At 40.8% G+C, this 24,718-nt stretch overlaps 1 protein-coding gene across 7 annotated transcripts in view; it reads right to left on the bottom strand.

The window, feature by feature from the left end:
* Positions 1–24,718, bottom strand: part of ankfn1b (ankyrin repeat and fibronectin type III domain containing 1b) — a 135,552-nt gene that overhangs the window by 38,330 nt on the left and 72,504 nt on the right. For 4 of the 7 annotated variants that reach the window (XM_084342852.1, XM_084342851.1, XM_084342849.1 and 1 more), the window contains one exon: positions 13,592–13,632. In XM_084342852.1, the coding sequence (XP_084198978.1) occupies positions 13,592–13,632 (41 nt within the window). Of the gene's footprint in view, positions 1–13,591; positions 13,633–17,827; positions 17,896–18,051; positions 18,235–18,255; positions 18,305–24,718 lie in introns of those variants that run through there. The other 3 variants (XM_084342853.1, XM_084342855.1, XM_084342854.1) reach the window with 3 other exon arrangements.

The raw sequence follows: 24,718 nt of genomic DNA, 5'->3' as shown, positions 1-24,718 counted from the left end.
GTCCAAGAGACTGCTTTACTTCAGAAAGAGGACAAAAGGTCTGAGTCTCCTGTCAAATGTCATGCTTACAGTATATGAGAGACTGATCAGATCTAAGAGAACGATTACACAAAAAGATCAATTGGATCAAGACCTTTGATGAATTATGGTCTTGTAAATGTTCCCATAGGTGTAAATAAAAGACTGCTTTGACTTTGGAAATGGAAGTAAAACCATCTTAAAGTAACAGATGCATGCCAACCAGGCTTTATTTTTTAAGCTGATATAAAAATAAATAAGATGGCCTTATTGCCTAATTGTATTACATCCATCACTAAAAACAGGCAGCATCCACATCCTTGACAGGCATCATCAATCACCATTGTCTGAACACCAACTTAGAAGCAGGATGACAAATGAAGAGTGCCTTTTGACATTCAATAAATCTTTCACAGATTGATAGTGGGCATTAAATCAAAGCATCTGGATCACACACTAGAAATAAACCTTCAGTATAATCATACAAAATACTTCTAAGAAAAGCTTCTCTATTGGACATTGGGAGGCATTTCCTCTTCATAGAAATAAAAACCCTGAAAATATTATCTCATGCTCTACAACAGATTCTCCTTCTTCTTCTTGAGAGCAGCTGTTTCACTATAAAGACGTTGCCATAAGCTGAGATGAAAATACACGAGTTCTCATTCAAAATGACCTCATGCTATGGCTTATCTAGTAGAACAACCCCCCAGCCTTACTGCCTTCGTTCCCACTCCTACACCCTCAACTACTGTTTCCTGACCCTCCGCCAGCTTCTCCAAAGAGTTGGTTGACCTCGAAGACAAAGAGGCATATTTTCCTGTATGAATCACACAGATGGGGTGTGGGATTTTAGTCAGATGGCAGAGCAACCCCTAATTGATGGTATTAAGTTAGGCTGGGCTTCTTCTTCTTCAAGGGATTTTAATTAAATTAGTAGTGATGCCGTGTGCCTGTCAGCTACTGCCAACCATTGATGCTAATATCCCTTTACGTAAACTGTAGATTTTGCTGGTCTGAGAAATTCTGATTCATAAATAGACCTCAGGAGTGATGGTTTGGATCATCATTGGTTGATAATAATTGCCTTGGTTAATATAGATCTAATATGTTTGGCCTGTGACCAATAGTTACATTAAGAGTTCCCCGTAAAACTTCAAACAAACTTTTGGATCAAACGCATGACACGACACAACCAGGATAATGACTTCAATGCCATGAAAACACACAGGATCATGACTTCAAAGACGCGGGGGCCAGTGGACATAGAAGAGGACTCAGGGAATCCCTTTGAGGGGTTTAGAGGCAAAATGGACATGCGAAGCAGGTGGGTTTCTGTGGAGGGGATCTGCTGGCAACTGCCTCTTGGCTCCCTGAGAGCCTCGACCCTGGCTCCGCCCCATGCAGCTGTCCCTGATAACATCATCACAGCAGGCGCACTGCGATGATGCAATCCCCTTGAAGGCCCGCGCAGGATATCCCGGTCGATTATCCCCTCATGGGAATTATTTTCTCTTTCATTTTAAAGGTGTTGATTGCTGTTGAAGTCAGTCATTTGATTGATAGTTTTTCCTTATGGAACCGAGGCTAGCGGAGGATGCATCAAGTCAAATCACTAAAGATGATCTGACCTTGCAGTCATGTGATCCTACAGTATACACAGCCAGCCAGTCCTTTGGCACCTGCCAGACTGTCCTGTCCTCTTAGAAGAAAAATCCTTTAGACCTACTGAGGCAATGTAGGCACATCTGCATGTGCCTGTCCCTTGTCATTTCCCATCTCACACATCAGCCGCTTTGCCCTGTTCTCACTAAACACAAAGGATATTATATCAAATCATTTTAGACCACATGCAAAACGGATGCAGATCACCCACTGAGCAAAGCTGCACAGCATGTGCATCAAATTGACAGCAGCTCTGCAGAGGAAGATATCTTAAAACTATTTTCTATTTTACTGGGATACTTCATATATAATTTTTTTTTTGTCAGTTTGTCTTTTATGTAGCTACAAGTGCTTTACAGTGTGGCTCTAGAAAGTCCTGATGACTTGGTGATAATCACTAATCCAGGTAAATGTCTAAACATCTGGATTGGCATAACATTTTGAACATACAGTTCCAGGAAGTTGTGTTCTCAGAACTTTTGTGATATTTTCCCGTAGCCCCACTATGTGGCAGACTTTGAGTAAATTGTCTCAACAACTACTGGGTAGATACCATGAAATGTGGCACAACACATTTGAACAGGGATGCCCAAACTTTTTCCCTTAAAGGTCCATAATTGAAACTTAATGGAGGGCAACAGGCCAAAAGCAAATACCTATTGTATTGTATTTTATTGTAAAGATGCAAAATGGTCCTATGATTCCAATTTTCCCATTTTGTGCAATTTGGCGCCCCCCAAAGTTTCTGAGTGTGACACCACTGTCGTAACTACAAATCCCAGGTCTGAAACAATTTGTCAGATGTAATATAAGTGCTAACTACAAACAAAACCCAAGTACATGAGGACATGAATTAAACATGTATGTAACACTGTGATCCTATCCTCTCACTAGAGTTACATAGTGCAGAAACAAGTGATAGGGGAGTGGACTTGCTGAGACAGAGACACCCATGTTCCACTAAAATGATTTTGAAGTTTTTGTAAGGTAAAAAGTTACATTATGTTGCTTTAAGAACAACAGCATATAAGTAAATTTACTTCTGGAGGAGGCGGGGCTATGTGGACACTGCAAAGGTGCATGTGTCAACATGCTGGGGAATAAATAGTGAAAGTGAAGGTAGTGATATTTTTGACAGCACTAGCTCAGATTATGAAAAATCTAATTCAAAAAGAAAAAGAAACAGCATAAACAGTCATTTATTTTGCATATTTAAAAATTTAAATATATTTATTTATGTATTTTATTTTGGCTGGAAACATCTGGTAGGCCAAATCAAACCTTAATGCTGACCACCTTTTGCCTGAAGGCCCCCCTTGGGGCAGCCATGTACTTGAACATTAACATTTGTTTTTGACCGAATACTTGAAAAACTGCAGGCATTTCTGCCTCTGCAACTCTTTAGTATAGTTTATTGCTATAAGCAAATGCTAGCACGCTAACACTATAAACTAAGATGGTATACATGGTAAACATTTCCCTATCAATCATCAGCATGTTTGCCATTGTGAGGATGTTAGCAGGCTGACATTAGCATTTAGCTTAAATACCCAAATACAACCTCAGAGAGCTGAATTGGGCTATTTTTTATTATGATGATAACCACTTGGAAGGAAACAAAACTGGAAAGTATATTTTCACAGCTGTTAATCACACATAAAATTCCAATCTTAGCCTTTTGTGAAATTTATATTTGATTTAATTTTCTAATAAAATCTTTTGTCCATCCTTTTATAGCCCCAGTGACTACAAGATGTGATGACTTTTCCTAATATATCCCTCCAATGTGAAAGCCCACCACTGCCTCGCTGCAATGTGACTTAGATTATGATCTTGCCAGCATTAGTAACTTTCCCCAGTCCTGCAGCACAAGAGTGCTTTTGTCAGCTCTGAATGGCTTGTGCGGCGATACGGAGAAAATGTTGACCTGCGCTCACATACACACTTCAGACCCTCACACACACGTTCACACTGTCACCACGAAGGATCGCTTTCTTGCAAACAACTCACCTAATGTCACTTTCCCTCTCTGTTCTGTTGCCATGGCAGCAATTAACTGTTCAGAGGTATTCATGTGCAGAACAAATTCTGCTAAAGAACCGATTGTTCTTGCTCACAGTACACAAAGCTATCGACTGTGCACTTTGACCCCGCTCATAGCCTCAGTAACCCACTGCTATTTGAGAGCGGAGTTAAGACTGCGTGGAATTCTGGAAAAAACCACCACAGCTGAAAGACGTTGAACAGTGAACTGCAGGGAGAAGCTTATTTACACTGTAGACAAATGTAATTATTGTATAAGTGTGTTATTTTAGATGAATATGTAATTTATGAGTTATTTCTTTGTAAAAGTAGTGATACAAATACAATTTTAGTATTACATTACTTTATTTTTTATTGTTCAAAACATTATATTTACATATGTGATTATTGGTAAGTAATAAGACAGGCATGCTCTGCAAAGCTTCAGATCATACTCATGTGTTTCTACAGGGATACCACTGGAACCAGCAGAGAGCTATGCATTACACAATCTACGTGGTCTGTCTGAGGTTGGGCTGCCCTTAACCACAGATCGCATTTCAGATTACTAAGGCACAGACACTGTAGTAAATCATAAGCAGGACAGACAAATACCTGACCCTGTTTCGGCAATTATGGGCAATGGCTGCCTACCTAAAACAACTATTTTGGAGAGGAGGGAAAACAAAGCGCTAGGATTTCTTTCATCTCTGTCTCCTGCTACGGCTTCATATTGCTGCCAATGGAACTCTAATACACCAAAAAGAATGTGGGCACCCACCCATATAACAGATACATGCAAATTAAATGGATGCAAGCACACACGCTTGCTAGCGTGCGCACCCACACATAAACAAACCCAGTTTAATTCAGGAACATACCCCTCAATGTGTTTCATTAGGCAAACAAAAAGGCTTTCAGTGGTCCAATCATAAAAGAACGCAGCCAAGCTATGAACATTGCTAATTAAAATCCGCTCAAAGAAAGCCTTGTTTTCCACTCACCATCTCCATCCAAACCCATGTCTGTGTGTACGTCTCTCTACATGGTGGAGGCCGCTTTTATTTCACTTGGACCGCGGTCCCACCAGTAAAACATACTGATATTTCTTCAGGCTAACAAGCTTTTCCTTCAGTTGTGATACGATTACATTATCTGAATTGCTCGGAGTGTAATGTTTAATCGTTGGTAGCAGTGGGGGTCAATAAATGAGAAGCAATATCACAGTCGTCTGTTGCATAATATCTGGGGCACTCTGGAGTCTGATGAATCTGGCTTGTGTCTTACTATAAAGTATGAAGCAAAAATGATACAGCGCGTGACTAAAAACAAGTCAACACAGAGCGCATATGTTGATGAGAAGGGTAATTCTTCTGGCACCCAAAGGAGAGGGGAGGCATTTAACAGCCAGCTAATTGCCTTGACAAATAAATCTTAACAATAACTGCCTCAACTTCAAGTGCTAATGATCTCATCATAATGCTACGTGCCAAGGAAGGGACTCTGTATCACCCTCATTCGCTGTCAATCCACCCACTATAGATATTTCCCTCCATCTCTTCATCTGCACGATTCTGGGTCACACTCATCATGTCATCAAACGCCTCACTTTTATTACTTTGCTTTCTCTCACTCCTTTTTTTCCACAGAACTGGCACACATGGTACAAAATTTGTCGGGGAGACAAAAATGAGGGATGAATTCAGCGCCTTTTTTCTCTTTGGTTGGCTCCCTGTGGTGTTGGGTTTTGATACCATTCCCTCTGTGTGCCCCTCTGCGTTTGATGTGTGGCATAAGGCTGACTCAACACAGTGAGATATACCGATGATGGATTTGCAGTCAAATTAATCTTGAATTGAGCTGACAAGCGCATGGAAGCCAGCAAACTATTAGAGGCTGTAGCTGAAGTAGCATACCACTGAGAGAAAAGGGGGCAAAGCAAGCGGCACCAGAGATGGTTTTCTCTTTCCACTCGCTTTAGGTTAGCTGGGATAATAATGTGAAAGTGATTTGGAGGAAACTGATCTGGGGTAATTTAATAGCTATCACATCAGGGAGATGTGGTAACGGGCGATTTAACATACAGCAGCAGACACACATGAGTGCGCTACACACCTTCAGTACAAAGACACACGCACGATAATGTCAGTTGCTTCCCGAATTCAAGTTGAGCAGAGGCACTGACTTAATTAGTGGGCCACAATCCAGGAAAGACATACAGTAACATAATAACGTTCAAGTGTCTGGGGAGCTGGACTTATCTGATTGAACCTGAAAGACTTAGCGCTGCTGTCAAAAATCTGCAGCGACCTGACAACAGTCCCCAGTTGTCACACCACAACACATAACATCACATGACACTGTAACCCACGAATAATTCTGCACAGAATCTCATAATTCTCCGCATAAAACTCCAGCTGGTCGCAGAAAAGCTGATAAAACCTTGTGGAGCCTGGATCTTAACCCCCTGAATCAGTACGCTGCTGGCCTGTAAGGACTCATGGCTCACTGGCTGACGTGCTAAATAGTGAATAAAGAGTGAATATGAGAGTGTTCATGTATCCCAATCTGAGTACATCTCTTTGCAATTTGCAGTAAATATGCTATCATTTATGTGAATAAGTCTGGATAGCTTATGCAAGTCCATGGTTGTGGATGCGTGTACCAGCCTCAGTTCTAGACTGAGGTTTTAGGAGGCCTGGCCTGACGGAGGTGGACACCCCTCTGGTATTATGTTTATGGCCTTGAAACAGCTTTAAACATAGACACACACACGCACAGGGCACCCCACTTTTCCCCATCAACCCACAATTGAGCACGGCGTCTAGATTCCAATCAGGGTCGAGCCAGCAGACTGAGGGGATTATTTATGCTGGAAAGGAGAAGGGAACCTCGAGGAGGGAGAGGGGACGTGTGCGTGTTTCTTGCATTTCCATACTTGTGAGAACCAAACGTCTATGTTGTGGACAGAACGTTGAGCAAAATCCTTCAAAGACAACATTTTTCCACAATTCAAAGAACTCATTTGCAGGTTGGGTTTACAGTTTAAAGGATAAATTCACCCAAAAATGACAAATTCAGTCATCATCTACTTACTCTCATGCAGATGAAGTTTTGTATCCCACAAAACATTAGTGGAGCTTCACAACGAAACAGTTTTGTAGCATTCTCCAAAATAAACTGAAGTAGATCATGACTAATTTTTTTAAAACATAAAAACAACTGGAGAAAAAACACACAACCACATTCATTTGAAAAGACGTTATTTACACCCCTTTTTAAAGGTGCAAAATATGAGAATTGGCCACCTGTCAAATTTATTCTCAAAACAGCTACAAGGCAACATATTACCAGAGTAATGCTAACTGCTGGTAAGTGTAGCTACCCTTAGCTAGTTAGCTTAGTTGGCTGTGCCTCTAGTGGCTTGGGGAGTATTGGTGATTACACCACTGACACGGGAGCTTTAGGCCAACGCGGGCTAGCTAGTTAGCATGCTAGCTACAGTATCTCTGCAGATATCTCTGCAACACAGTCCGTAGACGTCATAAAGTCAAAAATGTTATTCCTTCACATTATGTTGACAAATATAGTTATTTTTTAAAAATGTTTTAAAATAAAAATTCTTATTATATATATTGCACTTTTTAGAAAAAAATCTTCATTGTAGCTACTGAGAGTTAACATGCACTCGTTTGAAGTGGGTGCACGTGCCTGTCAAGGGTGTAAATAACCTCATTTAATTCAATTTGGGATCTCTGGATACTCTGATTATGCCAGACAAGTTGTAAGGAGCCATTTTATGTTTGTGTTTTTTCATTTTTATGTTTACGTTTTAAACCAAGTCCCAAACTACGCCAGTTGTTTAGGAAAATGCTGCAATGCTGTTCTTGTTGTAAAGCTCTAGAAATGTTTTGTGGACTAAGAAACTTCACCCAGCTTTCCATTGGCATCGGGATGAGTAGATAATGACTCAATATTCATTTTTGGATTAACTTTTCCTTTAAGATACTATTAACAGGTTTAGGTTTGGAGAAGAGTTATGACTAAGCATTTAGTGGAGAAAGCTTGTGATGGGTATAGGAGCTGGGAAACACACATTCACATAGACAGACACACCAACAATACGCCTTTCAGACAGACAGATGTGACGTGGGTTAAACCGGCGCTGGCGGTCAATTTTATGTGAGTCAGCGTGCATCATCCATATTGGCTTGGTGACCGTCCACTCGATCTGGTTGAATGCGAGTTGGCGTTTATATTAGGGAGGAGAATCCAATTTAATGTTATTGAGGTTTGAACGGCATTAACAAGTACTTAACAAAACAAAAAAAATGTTTCTTTTGGTTGGCAGCGTGGAACTAAACGCAGAAATGTCTGACCTGATGGGTTATGAGGAACGCCTGAACATTGCATTGTCTACGGCCTTATTGAGGTCTGGGGCAGAAAGGAATGATGATGCTACGGTGAATCCTCCCTTGAGTCTTACAACTTCATAGGTCATGTCCTAAAATTGAAGGAGAGTCCTGTAATGAGAATTAAGAAATGCAGAAGCTTCAGCTGGCCGCCATTATGGCTCTGACTGAGCAATGCTAGTAAAATAGTTTAAGGTTAAGTGGAGGACAACTCCTGATGAGAAAAAAGCAAACCTGAATTTGTTGGGATTGAAATGCTGAGTTGGCTTGTTCGTACCAAACGCAGTTTAATCCCGAAATCATATGAATGATTGTAAGCCAGGGAACTGTGAGCGTCCAAAGTGCTGATGTTTTTGGGAAAGCTGATCACATTTTGATGGGTGGTTTCAAACTGGAGGGAGAGGCTGGGTAAAGGCTTCAGCTTGTTGTGCAACATAATAGAAACACATTTTCCCTGAGAATTCCCTCAGCCAATGTGGCTGTGAGGACGGGCTGTTTGTATGTTCGGCTGTTACATGTGTGTGAATGCTTTTGTATCTAATGGCAGAATGGAAAAGGTTATGCACTCCTGCTAATCAAGCACTCCAATTTAAGCTCTCTCCCCCTCTCTCTCTCACACACACACTAACACGTGCACGCACACACAATTATGGCCAGGATGCCTTACCAAAACAATGACTGTCTCTGCCTGCTCAGTTCTCTGGCCTGGCAGCTTGCTCTTGGGAAGTTCTCAAACAACCCCAACATCACTGCAGCCAAGCCACATCAAAGAATCCCCCGCACACACTTACACACACACGCACGCACACCCACACACACTGATAGAGGGATAAATGCTGCTAACATTCACACAAGTCTACGCTATATTTGTGAGACACACACTGGATCAACAGCATGCGTACAAACACCCTTTGCTGACGAGAACATGTGCGCGCGCGCACACACACACACACACACACACACACACACACACACACACACACACACACACACACACTAGATCAACTGTACAAATACTCACACACACTCAGATAGTCCGCCAGCGGCAGTCTCCTCCGGCCCGCTGACTTAGCTCCCTCTCCTACCACCGTTACCACTATTGTAAATACTGCTCAATATGTATTTACACTGGGATTTCAAAATCCTGGAAAGAAAATGAGGTGAAAAGAAGAAAAAAAAAGGCTGGAAAAATGAAGGAATGTGTTTCACGTCGGTCAGACAGCGGGAACCCTCAGTCCTTATTATCTTTTTGCTAGAATTTGCCTTGGATTGTCCCTCTGGGGGACGAGACGGAGTAATGCGGTGGGTCTTCTCTCTGTATGTCACTTTCTGCTCTGCTTATTTCCAACTGATGCAAAAAGCGGAGCTAGAAAGACATGAGGCCGGACAGATACTACTTTTACTTCCCTGAATATAACTGTTAATTCTTCTTTTAGCATTAGAAATGTTAAAGCTGAATTGGCAGGTGTGTATATCTACTTGTGGTTTGTAGCTCACTGACCTATGAGTTTAAGATAGTAATGCTGCCCTCTGGTCTGACACACCAAAGTGATTTCTGTGACAGCTTTTGAAAAATGTCAATGTAGAATTTTGATAAAGACAGACAGATGCATAACCTTTTGCAAATACGCCTTCTCTGGCACACTGTACATGTCAATACTAGGAGAAAAGGGAGCATTCGATTGAGTGATTAACTTGCAGGCTACAGAAAAGTGGTGAGAATATTTTAAGTGCTCGGAAAGTAAAACTTCATCAATTTGAAAATGTCTCTGAAGGTTCAATTAAGAAAAAGCCCTTTATGTCTAATACTATATACACCTAATAGAGGCTCTCTACAGTTATTTTACTGTGGAACTGGGAAATTATACTCAACTATATGGTTTTATTACCTTAACACAACTAAGTAAAACAATAAAAAAAATATCCTTTCTTTCTCACCTTGAGGTATTTCAACTCTCTCTTTCTCGCTCTCTCTCTCTCACACACACACACACACACACACCTACATCACCACCATATGAGAACAATTACACAGCCTGCTCCCATGAATAAATTAGTCTAATCAAGCTCTCTCTTCCCTGACATCCGCACCTAAATCCCCTTCCTCATGAAAAAGCAGAGCATCCCCCAGCCTCCAAGAACCCACCAGCACACCATCCTTCCATTATTTATCCCTTCCTGTATGTACTGTCTGCACTGAGCATAATTAGAAGAGAAAAAGTAAAGTTTTCTTTTTTGGAATCGGGTATGTATGTATATATATATGCATGCTTTCATTAGGAAGGGGAGCTTCAAAAGACAAAGTGCATAAAATGTAGTAAGATCCTGAGTGTATATAAAATGGAAAAAACTGTCAAAACCACCAAATGCATTCTGAAATGCACAGTAAAGAATAAAGCAAATAATACCAATTAATTGCCCAATAAATAATTTCAGCAAACATGTATACTTGTTGGAAACCAGTTGCATCTCTTGTGCGGCCTTTGAGTTTGGTGTGCATAAACATAGTTGTCACATAAGACGTTTTAGCACACCTGCTTGTAAGCCTAACAAACGCCATCTGAACCACTTGTAAATGATCCAGTGAGTCCATCCGAAGGTTAAAAGAGACACAACACAAATTTGTGACAAACGAGTAAGAGGATGAATGAATGGACGAACAATACCCTGTACATTCCTGTCGTTTGATTTTTGACAGTTTGAGGAACACTTGCATTATATGTAAGAAATGCCTGTATATTATCATTGTTCCTCTGGTTAATGATTATTTTTAGGAGAAAAACAAGTATGTGTGTGCATATATTTACACTTCTCTTCATTTATGCTCATTCACATGTTTCCGTTGGCGCAAATAAATATGTGGCAGAGTATATTAAACCCTCTTCCAGTCTGTGTTGGGAAGACTTCTTTTACCCGACACTCCATAATGATTCTCCTGTCCATGAATACAGCTGCCTGTCTCCTGGCAACAGATGTCTCCCACTCTGGCACACTGAGTGCTCGCTGTGCCAACACACCTGGCACGTTAGACACATCGGATATGAAAAAAAAAATTAAATATTACATCTAATGCATGATGCAACTCACGGGCCACTGTCAGGGACTTATAGAGCGAAGAGAGTTCAGCCTCAGACACTCAACATACACGACCACACATATAGACAATCACCACAATCACGCGTTTTCACCGTTGGGAAACTCTCAGTCAATAAGTGATCTTCTTGGATTCAGCTGGATTATGTTTCTTCATTTTTTGTTTGTCTTTGGGATATCACACACACACAAGTCTCACACACATGCTCTATACACACTCATACAATCCCCTATATTTAGATGGAAAAGCCCTGCTGCTATGAAACTACGCTTAGACCCTTCAAATGAGCAGCTGATAACCATTTACCTTGCGAGGCAGCTGGATTCGCAAGATCAGCAGATCGAGAAGCATCCATCTTGCCTGCCATCAAGTTATGTTCTTGTGGCGGAACCAAACTGATCCATCCTATGAGGAACTACTGGCAGCTGTTAGTGAAGCGACTCTAGAAAACAACATTGTTGGCACCTTAACAAGTTAGCATCGATGCTGCCAGCAGCAGTTATATCAGAGCTGGAGAGTATTTCTTCACTGAAAGAAGAGCAAAGAAGAGCACTGAAAGCTTTTCTCAATGGAAAAAATGTTTTTACTGAACTGCTTCAGTAGTCTGAATTACCAACTGGCTACGCTGGCAGTGCTCTCTTACTGTTGATCTGACTGGCTGAAGTCACAGTGAAGCCAGAGGCCTTGAGTAGCCAATCATCACATGATTCACAGAGACTTCAGATAGTTCCAGGAAGTTCTAAGAGAAACAGAAGTACGATGTTTGGCAGTTCGTCGTTTATAAATGATTTAATGATTGATTGATTTATGATTTATTGATTGATTGATTTACAGTACCGGCCTGCTAGTGTATGGAACTAATGAGAGGCTCTGCGAACAATGCTTTCCTATTGGAGGAAACGGAGGTCAAGCTACTCTCTCTACTCAGATGCTCTGAGTGAAGTCTGTGATAGATGGTGACAGAGAGACAGTTTATCCAATCACCAAGTACTTTTTGAAAGTGGCTCCTTGAAACAGTTTCAAGCAGCAATTTCCCATTTTGGTTCAAAAATGTACTCTAGGAAAAAATGAACAGAAGTTTTACAAATTGAAGCCTCAATTCAAAGCTTTCAAAGGAAACTAGGTGCACAGATCCTTCTGGCTGCACTGCTGACAGGAGAAACAGACAGGGGAGAGATATATTGTGCAGATAGGTATGTACTGTATGCCCATGGCTTTGGTTGCTGGGCAACTAAAATATACAGCTAATTTAGTTTAATATGAGTTCCCATCTCAGTTGTCATTTGCTCACTGTCAATAGACGGTGCTCTGAAGTGCACGTCAAATGTCGGGTCAGATTTCCATATTTTTCACACGATAATTTAAATTAATTGCATTAAAAATGTTTCAACATGTTTTCCATTAAAATGTCTGGTGTCATTTTATGCACCCCCAGTTTAGTAAAGTAGGATGTTGTGTAATTAGCAAAGACAATAATTAATGAGCCACTGAGCGGATATATTCATAGCAGTGGTTTGTTTGTTCTTATAGAGTCTACAGTATGTTTAGTTTGCAATAATGACATTTAGCACTAAAGGGCAAATTTAATAGTAACAGATCATAAACAGCGGCTTTGCACTAAACAATGATCACATATGAATGCGGGGAAGTAAATTCTCTCCTGCTATTATGTTGTTCCAGCAATCTTCATCTTATTATGATGACACCAGCGAAGATAAAAGGCTTCGTGTTTAAAAGGGTCTTCTCACAGCAAAAGGGTCCACGATGTGAACTCAATCACACCTTCAGTTACGACACAGCCCTCCTTTCACAAAGTAACCTGTGATTGCTTTTGTTCCGTGTAACGAATTAATGCAGACTCCAATTCTGAAAAACTGGAATTACTGAGAGGCATTACTGTCATGAAATGGATTATGGGTAAGGCTCGGACAGATTTAACTTCCTTTTCAAACACACACACACGCACACATACACACTGATATTCACTGCCATTTAAACACAGATGAATCCGGCCAGTTTCTTTAGGAAGGGGGTTACCTTAAAAAGAATTGAGCTGCCTAATATTCTTCTTCAACCAAATTGACATAATCAGCTAAGCTAATAGGGTCAGTAAGAGTAAGAATGCATTCATGGAAAACACATGCCTTATCTGACTCAAGATTAGTGTTAGAAAACAGGCAATATGCTGTAACAAGACTGGTTAAGTGTTAAAGTTACTTATAGCAACAGTTTAGTTGTTGCCACCATGGCAAGAGACTCTCTGAGAGACATTGCTTGTCGACCATGTCTTCTGAAGATGTCCTTTAGTAAAATAAGGAGAGGAAATCAAACACTAAAAGGATGGATTAAAGGACGGTGGAGGTGAGGGAATGGAACTTACTTCTTGCGCTGATTCTCCTTCCGATCAGCCGAGCCCAGACTCTGGAAATAAGAGAAGAAAAACAGACATTACAATCAGCACCAAAGACAGGCACATCGTGGCTCTCCATCGTTACATACAGTGCTCCACTGCATGCTGTAAAACCACGGGTTGGGTCAGAGGGCATGTTTGGTATACGGGTACATACAATACACAGAGCAATTTGTCTTGTATTTTGTTACATCTACCTGATGAATAGCTGATTGCTCGTAGCTGATGGCAGTATTTATACCTCCTTTCACACTAGACAAAAAAAACCCTCTAACACCTGGCTTTTATCTTTCATGGGAACGAGTACAAGTGGCATGTACTACATGAGAAAGAAGCAAGGTGAACGATGAACAACAGAAAAACTGTGTCTAATCCAGAATGTTACCGATTAAGAGTTGAGTGAGTGTGTGAGTGAGTGAGTATTATTGGTTGAGCGTGCAACCAATAATACTTTTTCATTTAATGTCTAAACACATTATGTAGGGGATTGTTAATATAAATAAAGGTGCAGATAAATCACAGCACATATAACAAGACATGTGCAAATGTGCAAAATGTTAATAAAATACCGCTATATGCTTACAACACAATCTACAGATTATATGTTTAATAGCTGTTCTAAGGCAACTGTCTACACACCCAGTTGGTGTTTACCAAAAATATTTTTATTGGCTACTTTTTTTTCCAGAACTGCTAAATTTAGGTGCACCACCGCGACAAATGAAAATGTTTAGTGGCACTTGTTGCGCATGTGCAACCAAAACAGTTGCACCCTGGAGCCCTGGGTATAAGATCTGCTTCTTCACACTGTTCTCGGTTTTTCCGGCGTGTTGGTGATAATGAACGTGACGCACGAGAAAAAAAACCTGGAAGGTCAACTTGTCAATTGGCAATGTGAGAGTAGTCAATCGTCTATTTTTAGCAGGTTTACCTTCATTTAGAAAACCTGCATATACATGATAATTCTGGTGTATAGAAACGGTATTATTTAACTGCAGGTAGAAAAAGCTCCACACGAAGCATACCAGCCTCGATGAAATACATCAGCAAATTAACTGACCAAAAACACAATCCTGTGACGCCAAAACAAAGACAGAGCTTTCCTGCTTTCTCCCTTAATTGAGTTTGCTTTATTACAGTCGAGGTGACCTACAGTTAATGTATGTCTCAACCTCCATCTAATCTGGACATTTATCTTCAAGGCAACACCGATCAATGATCAATGCCACCTTGTATGCGCCAATTACATGGGTAATGACCTTGCCTGAAAAATAATTAGCTCCCTTGGTACAGTTACAAACACTGGATTGACGTTATTCAACATGCATTAATCAAAATGTGGTGTCTGTGTGCAAGTGCATGTCTGTGTGGGAGGCAGAAGGTGAGTGTGAGAGGAGGCAAGAAGAGAGAGTTTAAAAGCCGTTTCCCTGATGATGAAGTGAACTGAGTTCAGAAACTCAAAGCGCGAGAACTTAATGTCCTGCCAGCACTGCTCAACGGGGGACGAATGAACACATCCCTCCAGCAGAGCCAAATTGTTAGGCACAGGTGCACAGCAGCACACACACTGACACAAAAACACACCTATGCACAAAGGTGCAGACACACTCAGAGTACCTCCCTGCATCTTCTGGAGTTGTACAGCTCTCAGGGTTGTCACTTGCTGAGACAGACACACACAAGACACCCTCACACACGCACACACACGCTCAACACATACAGGCACATATAGCTGACCTTAGGCTGTAGACATTTTTGGAGTAAAAATCTGTTGTTGTTTTGCATTTTCATCTTTGTCAGGAAGGCTTTTTCCGGCTCAAATGAACGGGCAAAGCGAATTTCGAGGTCAGAATGAGTCTGCGGCATGAAAATAAGGCCTAATGTCTCAATTTTATCAGAGCATTGGAGCCATTATGGGAGATGTGTGAGTGTTCAGCGACCTTGGTGCAAGTTCCGTCCCTATGAATCTCTGTCAACATGTTTGACTAGGACAGTGCTCGAAGCTTAAAAAATAAGTGAGGAAAAGGCATTCTCTCCCGTTGAATCTCAAACTGAACATCAGAGGGAACTGTTGTTATGAGTGTGATTGTGCGCATGTGTGTGCGCGCTTTTATGTGAGCAGTGCAGTGACATTTCCACCAGCAAGTGACTCCTCTACTCTGCCGTTTTGAGTATGTGTGCGCGCTTTTATGTGTGCAGTGCAGTGACATTTTGACCAGCAATTGACTTCTCTGTGAGTAGACGTCTACATATGAGCTTCATCCTCCTGGTGGGGACAGGATGGACCATACAGAGTGACTGACCTTTCACCTCCCTGCTCCCCCACGGTGCCCTCAGGTAGCGCCACTCTTGCATGGGGGATTAGGGCAGGTGGGTGTCATTTCATTTGAAAGATAGGTCCGCAGGTGGTGAAGGAGGATGACTTCAGAGCCACCTCTAGGGCTGAATTATTAACCACATCAGAACAGGGATAAGGAGGCTGAGACATATATGGTGCACTATGTAGTTTTGGGGCAGAACATTTGGATCAGAAGAGAAAGATCTTTATTGACTGATATTTTTATGCCTAAACAAATTAAATAAACAAACTTTGTTTTCATGACTGAATAAACAAACTGACCTTAAAGAAGAATCCAATTTCATACTGTTTTACTTGGACCCTGCCACCTTTACAATTTCAAACAGTGTTCTGGGGACCTTATGTTCCTCTGAGAACAGCTTGTTCATTCAGTTATGGAAAAGATACATATTTCTGAGTTTGTATTATTACCTCATTAATATTGTAAATATTAAAATTCAGAGTTTGAATTTCCTCTCCAAAACTACATAGTGCCCTGCCCCTTTAATTTCTGCAATGGCGGAAAATTGTCTAAATTGTTTTTTTTACAGGAATAATATTACTACAGAATTACAAGCAGTTCATTGAGATTTCCCTATTCCCCAGATTAATTTCTACATTTTTCAAACAATTATTTTGTGATGTAGCTTGGCTTCAAATTTAAGTCAAATGATATCACCCTGTAATTTTACATTTTAAGTTGATATGAATCTGTTGCTTGGTTACACGTCCATTAGCGAGGGAGCTAAAGCTCGCTATAAAGCTCCATTACGCAGAGTGGAGATGCAGATTTAAGTGAGAATTCTCTGTCATCACTACAAGCGATTGTTACATTGTTTTTCATAAAAATGTAAATTATGGCGGCAAAGTAATAGAAAGTACAACTTCATTATATATAATATATACTGATATTTTCAGATCAGTAACAAAAAGACAGTAACTTTGTCCTTGTTCAATTCTCCATATCACTACATAAAGAAAACACAAGTGCCAAAAACATATACATTTTTTCGACTCAAAAATAGGTTTTCAAGAAAACTGTGTATTTGTAGTTCATGTGAATAAAATTAACCAGTTTTATTTTATATTATCATAAATGAGTTTTGGCCAATCAATTCTGCTTTTAAGATACATTGATGAGAATTATTTGGGTAATCATTGTGATAAAAATATTTCCTTTTCAAATTTTGGATGAGTAGAAGGCAACACACACACCACTTGCTTTTTCTCCTCTGTGGTGCAGGAAATCAAATCAAAGAAAAATGTCAATCCCTGCACACACTGACATGACCTCTGCATTGATTTATTAAAAAAAGGTCGATGTTCTGGCCACAGGGAAAGGGACGTTTCCAAATATCATATTTGTCCTCTTCGAATCGTGCTATAACAGCATCTTACAATATAACTGCTTCCAGGAAGCTGATTAAGCTTAATTTTAAGGACAATATTTAACAAATATACAAGCACTTCCAAATCCTCTGCCAAATATACAGTATGTAAAGTTTCCGTGTGGATTTCATCATCGATCAATCAGCCTACCTAGATGTAATCGATCATTGAATAAATGGCATCAGATGATTTTTTGCCTGTGTACACCAGTCTCTCAAAAACTTGGTTCACGGTTCCTGCACCCGTTCACCTCTGTCCAACTGCGACCATAGAAAGCATCTCTAACAATCATACAAAAATAAAAGCAAAATTCAAATCAGGACTGACGATTCATGACCAATCTCAGCTGCACTCTCTCTCTCTCTCTCTCTCTCTCTCTCTCCATATGTCTTGTATCGTTTCTTCCAATACACGGTCCATAAATTCCAGAGTCAAAACAGAAATGCATCCAAAGATGATGGTAGCAGGAGATATCATACCTGATAACTAATGGAGCTCATCTTCACACCTCAGACAATTATCTTAATGATACAGGGGAACATATGGGAGAAAAAAGTGGAACAAATGTAAAAAAATAACATGCCAATTAGTCAGTCAAATAATTCAAAAGCATCCAGTTTCGACTACAGACTTGAGTTAGCATCTTTCTTTTTGCTTGCATGTGTGTGTGCATGTGTATGGAAGCAGGTGTGGGAACACATACCTTTCCAGCAGGTGCCAAAAATAAATTGGCATTCCCTCACAGCTGTAAAATCACACGATTCCTTCTGAATGCCTCAAAAACATAATCTGCTTAACATGCCTTTCTTTAAATACTGACTCACTGGCAAATACACACACAAAATCACACATCGTATTGGCAGAATACCTTCACTTTGCACCCACTGATTCCAGCACACACACATACCTGTCGAGTCCAACCAAGTGAACCCAGTCGGAGAACGTTACTCCACTCTCCCTATCTTCTTTCCCTCTCCTGTATTGAAAAAGTCCTCATCGTGGTGTTCCACCGGTGGCTGTAATTGCTGTTCACCTGTCCAACTTCAACTCTTGCGCTCCGTTTCCCTCCCTCCCTATTTAACTCCCTCTATTTCTCTCTCTTTCTGTGTAAAGGCGCCGGTCACACGGAGGTTTGTGAAGCTTGCTCCGATGGTGGCTGCTACCTCCACCGACTTGTTGTACTTTAATTGTGGTTGCTAGGCGATAAGCTTCTCCAATTCTGCACACAGTGAGAAGGGGAGGACAGGAGAGGAGGGGGGGAGAAAGCGAGAGAATAGGGGGGGTTGGAGGAAATGCTCATTATAGACACAGTAGCCTGAAGATAATGATCGACGGGGAGGAGGAAGGGAAAGGTTTACAAGAGGAGAAGAAGTTGTGCAGATGAGAGACAGGGATGGATGGAGAAGAGCAGGTGCACTTCCTGGGTTTTCCTTTGGGATCACTGTTTGCAACCTGGGGCACACTTGGAGGATTTGAAATTATGCTTTTAATGGAAAACAATGTACGGATACATTTACTTAAGTCCTGTCTCTTTTCCTGCATTTGCATCAGATGCTTACTGATTATGTTTTGCTTCTGTTGGCATTGGCTTTCTGCTCATTAAATGCAGGAAAACTGAGACTACAGCAGTGATTTGTGATCATGTTTGAGAGGACAACTCAGATCTAGAGTCAGCAGTAAATAAATAATTAGCTAATTATGCATGTGAGCACTTTGCCATAACTCCCTGGTGCTAATTATTGTTTTTGAGACGCAGGTGTTCAAAGCTTACAAACAACTCAAATCAGCATTTTTGTATGTATTACGTTGTTATGTATCTGTCTCTGAACAAATGAAATTGCTGCAGTTGTCAGAGTAATAAAAGCTTCATTTGACTTTTGATATGAATTAAACAATTTGGCAAAATGTGTTTGATCAGGCAAGAAAAGCAGCTAGTCGTCAGCATACAGTGGTTGATGATAAAAAGGCATATTTGAACAAGATATGTCCTTTTTTTTTTTAAACTAAAGCCCCATCGATATAATGGTTGGCTGATATTATCAGATTATCTGATCACAGATGTATTGGTACATATGGTATTTTACCCAAAATGCACAAATTGGAAAAAATTCTTTGAAGAGATTATTATGAAGAAAAAGATACTCGTGATAATTTAGAGTTATTAAATTCCCTGTGAAGTTTATTATTTCAGTGCAATGATCTAGTATATCTTGTGTTACCAGTTTTTGATAACCACATCGGAGGGATCATTGCAAAAAATGTGTGTATATCAGCTGATATATCCATGTCATAATTTTTTGTATTACTTCCTAATATCGGAGTTACACTTTGGAACCAAAAATGGAGGATTGGTCCAGCTCTATTTAAAATATATAGCGACACTATTGCACAATACTGCTGGCAAAACACAAGTCTTATTTTGAGGTAGGCAGGAACTGCAGGAGACAGGCAGCACACCTTCAACTTTTCAGTAAGGTAATTCCCTATTAGCATTGTGTTTGAAATGGAAATATTGCCAACCAAATAGGTACTTCTGTTTTTCACTTTGACATCAATTTCATTAAATTTTCTGACGGTGCAGAAAAAAATCTTTTCTGGTTCACACTCAATAATTCTGTAAATGTCCTGTAAAGGTTTAGGTGCATCATCAGCGTGGGCTGCTGGACACGTAACCATGAGTCCTTAACCCACAGATTTAGTTCCTCTTTAAAAGTATTATTAGATGCTTGAAAACCAGCAAATGGAGATGTGGAGAGCACCGGTTATGACCACTAGGCAAATCATGCTTCCGCAACAGCCCACCAGTTTCAATGTTTAGCTCTGGTGAACGTCAATATGAATCAATTTAGTCATGAAATCTACATTGTGTTTAGTGGCTGGTGACCTTAATTGGGACTGTGGGTAACTGCTGTGGGTGAGACTGTGCATATGTGTAAGTAGGAGAGACAGTATGTGTGCGTATAGTGCTGGCATGGTGTATGCTGACTCACTGAGTGTGTGCCAGCGTCTGGCTGTGGGCATATTCGTATCTCTGCCACGTCACTGTCCACCGAGTGAGTACTGTGCAGCCTAAGCACAGAGTGGTATAGGGGAGCATTACTCATTGCTGGTGGAAATGTCAAACATGCTGGTATCGCTCTGAAAGGATACACAGGAAATACTGTCATACTTTCTTTTTTTATCCTCTCATTCTTACTTTCGCCCATTCATCCCTCCATCCTCCTTTGTTTTCCGCAACAATAAAATCCACCTGCCAGTTTCTGGGGCTGAGACTAGAGGAGATTTGAGCACCCAGCATGCACCACTGAGGGGCCGCAGCAGGTTGCCCTGACACCTGTCAGTCAGGAGGAGCTTTTCTAATTATAACTCACACACAATTACGCACACATCCCAAAACACTCACACACCCACACACACACTGCTCATTCTAATACATGCACACATCCACACACACGTTAAGCAACTTCCTTGAAGGGCTCTCAATGGGTTCCTGGTGGCCTTTCAGTGTATCCTTCCTATACAGGCTCCTGGGGAGACTAGCTGGCTTCAGGATACACTGATGCAATGTCACTGACAAGCCTCCCAACAACAATGTAACAATACTAATAATAGCTGCAACTCATTAGGATGCAACTAGAAGCATCTGTATATATATATATCTATAAAAATAACTGCATTCAGAGGAGGGGTTGGTATTTGAATACCTGGGCATGAGACTCAAAAATCAACTATCTCTGGTTGCCTCTCCTTTCTGTTTCTCTCTACCTGCAATGTTATCAGCTTTATTCATCAGCAGTAAGTGTTATAAAGTTGCCCAAAAAACACACCTCATTTTAGGATTTTTTCACTTGCGATACTGTTGCCATAACAGCAGGTGAGCTGTGTCTGGAGGAAGCTTGTTGTTGATGTATGTGCGTTCACCGAACGACAAGCAACAAGCAGGTGCGCTTACAAGTTCGTACAAAACAACAGCATAAGTAGGCCTACATTAAATAGGATAAGTTGCATCACAATCAATGCGTTTGCAGGACGGATGTAACACCAGAGAGCGTCTTTCCCTCTGCAGAGCATGTGCAATTGACAGTAGATAGGAGGGGAAGAGCGAGTACTAGTGAGTCACCTAGTTAATCGATCGCAGAAGGTGTCGTTCTGAATAAATAAAAAAACAATTACAGCACGAAAAACTAAAATGGGTCGCTAATTATGTGACCGTTAATATACCTGGTTCTGGAGTTTACAAACCGTAATTTCTAAAGACAAAAATAAATAAATCACTCTAGTCTTGAATTAAACTATTGTACTGTGAGTGTTTAGAGTGAATGTTGTCAAATATACAGTTATTCACTGTTACAGAAAAATGCTCCACTGACTCGCTGGAAAAATATATTTTCCTGTTTATGGAAGTGCAAAGCAATAAAAGCAATAAAAACATAAATATGTCTTGAAGTATAGTTAAAAGGATATTCATTAATAAGACGCTATAACACTATTTCAAAAAAGCAGAACAGTTTTGACCAGTAAATTATCCAAACTTTGAGTTTCAGGACATTAACAGCTATCGGCAGTCTGTTTTGCTGGTTGTTGCACCATCAGGGTAAGTGCATTTTTAACTGCTTTATCGATTGCTAGATACGTTTGAACTGAGGACAACATTGCACAGGCTATATTACCAAAGCACAACCCAATTATAAACAACAGCTCATAGCAGTCAACTGGGGGCCTCCTACGCAGCTGGGTTGGCAGAGGGAAAAAGAAGAAATGAAAAAAAAAGAGAAAACAATTTAAATAGAAGAACTGGAGTCAAATGGGAGACAGGAGGGTAGATTGTAAAAGAAAACTGAACGTACAGTACACTTGTTGTAGTTGAAATTATGCTAATGAAACAAACATTTGAATTATATAGTCACTTAAGGGCAAAAACTTCTTGTAAATTGCCACCAGGTGGTTTATACAAAAGATTCAAAAGCCAAAGAGTTCAAATAATTTACTGTGCAATTTTTAACAGAATACAAACAAGAATATGCTTAATAAATACAAAAACTGAAAACAATCGCAAGGGTGATGTGGAGGAACACTGTGTTTTTTTACTTGTTTTTTTCTTTTGCTTACTCACTAATCCATTTTCCACTGTGGCGTTAGAAAGAATTAATAGGGCTCTTAAAAACTCAGACACTTCTGAGGCAAAGACAAAATAGGGAAAGAAAACAGATGACAAAGGAGAGCTAAAAGACAGAAACATTACATCAATAGGAAAACAACTGGACAGAAAGACTGCACCACAAAGACAGATGCAGAAGGGAAATGTCGAGCTAGACAGGTGGGCAGGTGTATGCAAAGAGACGCAAAACTCCAAGATGACTGCGAGAGAAAGTTTTAGTTGGCATTACACATGCGTGAGCTTCCTGATTTCACTGACCAATCAAAACATGTCAACAGCTCTGGGTGATGAGAGAGTGACAGGGCGGGTCTTCTCTCCCTCTGTCTCCACTTTTACAATGTCATTATTTGTACAGGATTCCCCCTCCCAAGTCTTGTGGTCTGGGGACCAAAGGGACCAAAACATGGCTCATAAATCAACCGAGCAGAGAGAGAGACTATGGATATTTACCCATAAATCACTGCGGCGGAGCCACCTACAATCAGTCTAATAAGACTGGAAGACGTGCTGTCATCCAAGCCATGATGTCACCGAGCCCGAGCGTGTGGGTGTTGATGTTGGTGGTGGGTCTCTGGATCTGTGTGTGTGTGTATGAGGGGATGTCTGCATATGTGGCCATGGGTCTGTAGCTACAGTATGTGCGTGTGTGTTGGGGGGTGTCTGGGTATGTGGTGGTAGGTCTACGGCTCTGCTTGTGTAAGTGTCTGTGGTGAGTGTGTGTGTGTGTGGTGTATGTGGGAGGCGGGATGTCTGTTTATATGGGTTTGTGTGTACTGGGGTGGCCGATATGTGTCTGTCATTATATACTTTCATCATGTCTTTGCATTTATGTACATGTCTATGCATTCACATAAACACACACACACACACACACACACACACACACACACACACACACACACACACACACTGGTACTGCACATCTTGGACTGGACTTAACACACGTGGAGAACACGCACACATGCACACACACATTGGTCTTGTGGTTAGCGCTGGCTTACAATGGGTGTGGGATTCCATAGAGAAAATCTAAACAAGTTGAGCGGTTAGCACGGGTCTGCCACGTTTCCACACAATGGCGCTCATTGACATAAATAACTGGGGACTTTGTGAAATGGGACACCCATTAACTTCTCCTCCACAGATAATTGCCCATTAGATCTTGGAAGAGCACTGGATTGAGAAATAACTCAACTCTGACACTAAACGCAACTTGTAATAATAAAAAAGTCACATTGTGAAAGGGGCCTGGAATCCGTTAAGATGGGCTGGCTTTTCGTCCTATCATGCAGCCAAGCACTTGGATTATCAACAAAGAAAAGCGTGGCTTGTTGCAGGAGCTCTGCGAGCCTGTGCCTTTTGCCTAAGCTGTGCTTTGAACATGGAAAAAATGATGACAACAAGGGAAAAAGAGGACAAAGGAGAAGAGAACTGCAAATTAGAAAACAAGACGAAAGGCGAAAATAAATTACTGTAGTAAAAACTGAAAAATATAGTCGTAAAAGAAACAGAAGCTGAAGAGTAAAAAAAAATAGTAGACTGGTTAAGGAATCTTAGAGTTCCTGGCACTTTTTTTCACCAAGTTTGAAAAGTAGGCATTTACGATGACTAATAAACACCTACAGCACTGATGTCACTCATGACGTACACAATTTACTTCTAGACAACAACCTTCACCTTCGATGAATCAGAACACATGGTTTTGTTGTCCGCCCCACAGGACCTTGGCTAAATTGATGTGCCCGTGTCAGCACTTCACTTCCACTTACCGTCACCCGCCTCACTCTGCGTGCATGTTCCCGCATGCGGGTCTCAGGCAGCGTGAGGAGAGGACAAATGATCCAAAGTAACATGACTCATTGTTTATTTTCTTTTTAAACCGATATGTGTGACAGGACAACGGAACAGAACAGATGTTGTAACACGTCATAACATTGTAAGACGTCTTCGGTGTTGGCTTTTTTTTTTTTTTTTTCTTTCGCACATCATCCTATCAAACAAGCAACATGACTCACTTGTTCATTAAATCGAACACGTCCTGCCTACAGCCTTCAACAGCTTACCGAACGCAATACTATAAACAGTCACTTACAGCGACATGGCGTGAGTCAATTTTCATGTAAGATATGACGACAATAATTATCAGCGTATGACAGTGCGGATCAATTCAGGGGTTAATAATAGATCTAGAAGGAGTGACACATCAGTGAGG

This window comes from Pagrus pagrus, assembly GCF_965226575.1.
Source record: "Pagrus pagrus genome assembly, chromosome: 21".
Lineage (NCBI taxonomy): Eukaryota > Metazoa > Chordata > Actinopteri > Spariformes > Sparidae > Pagrus > Pagrus pagrus.
This window is presented reverse-complemented; position numbering and strand designations above follow the sequence as displayed.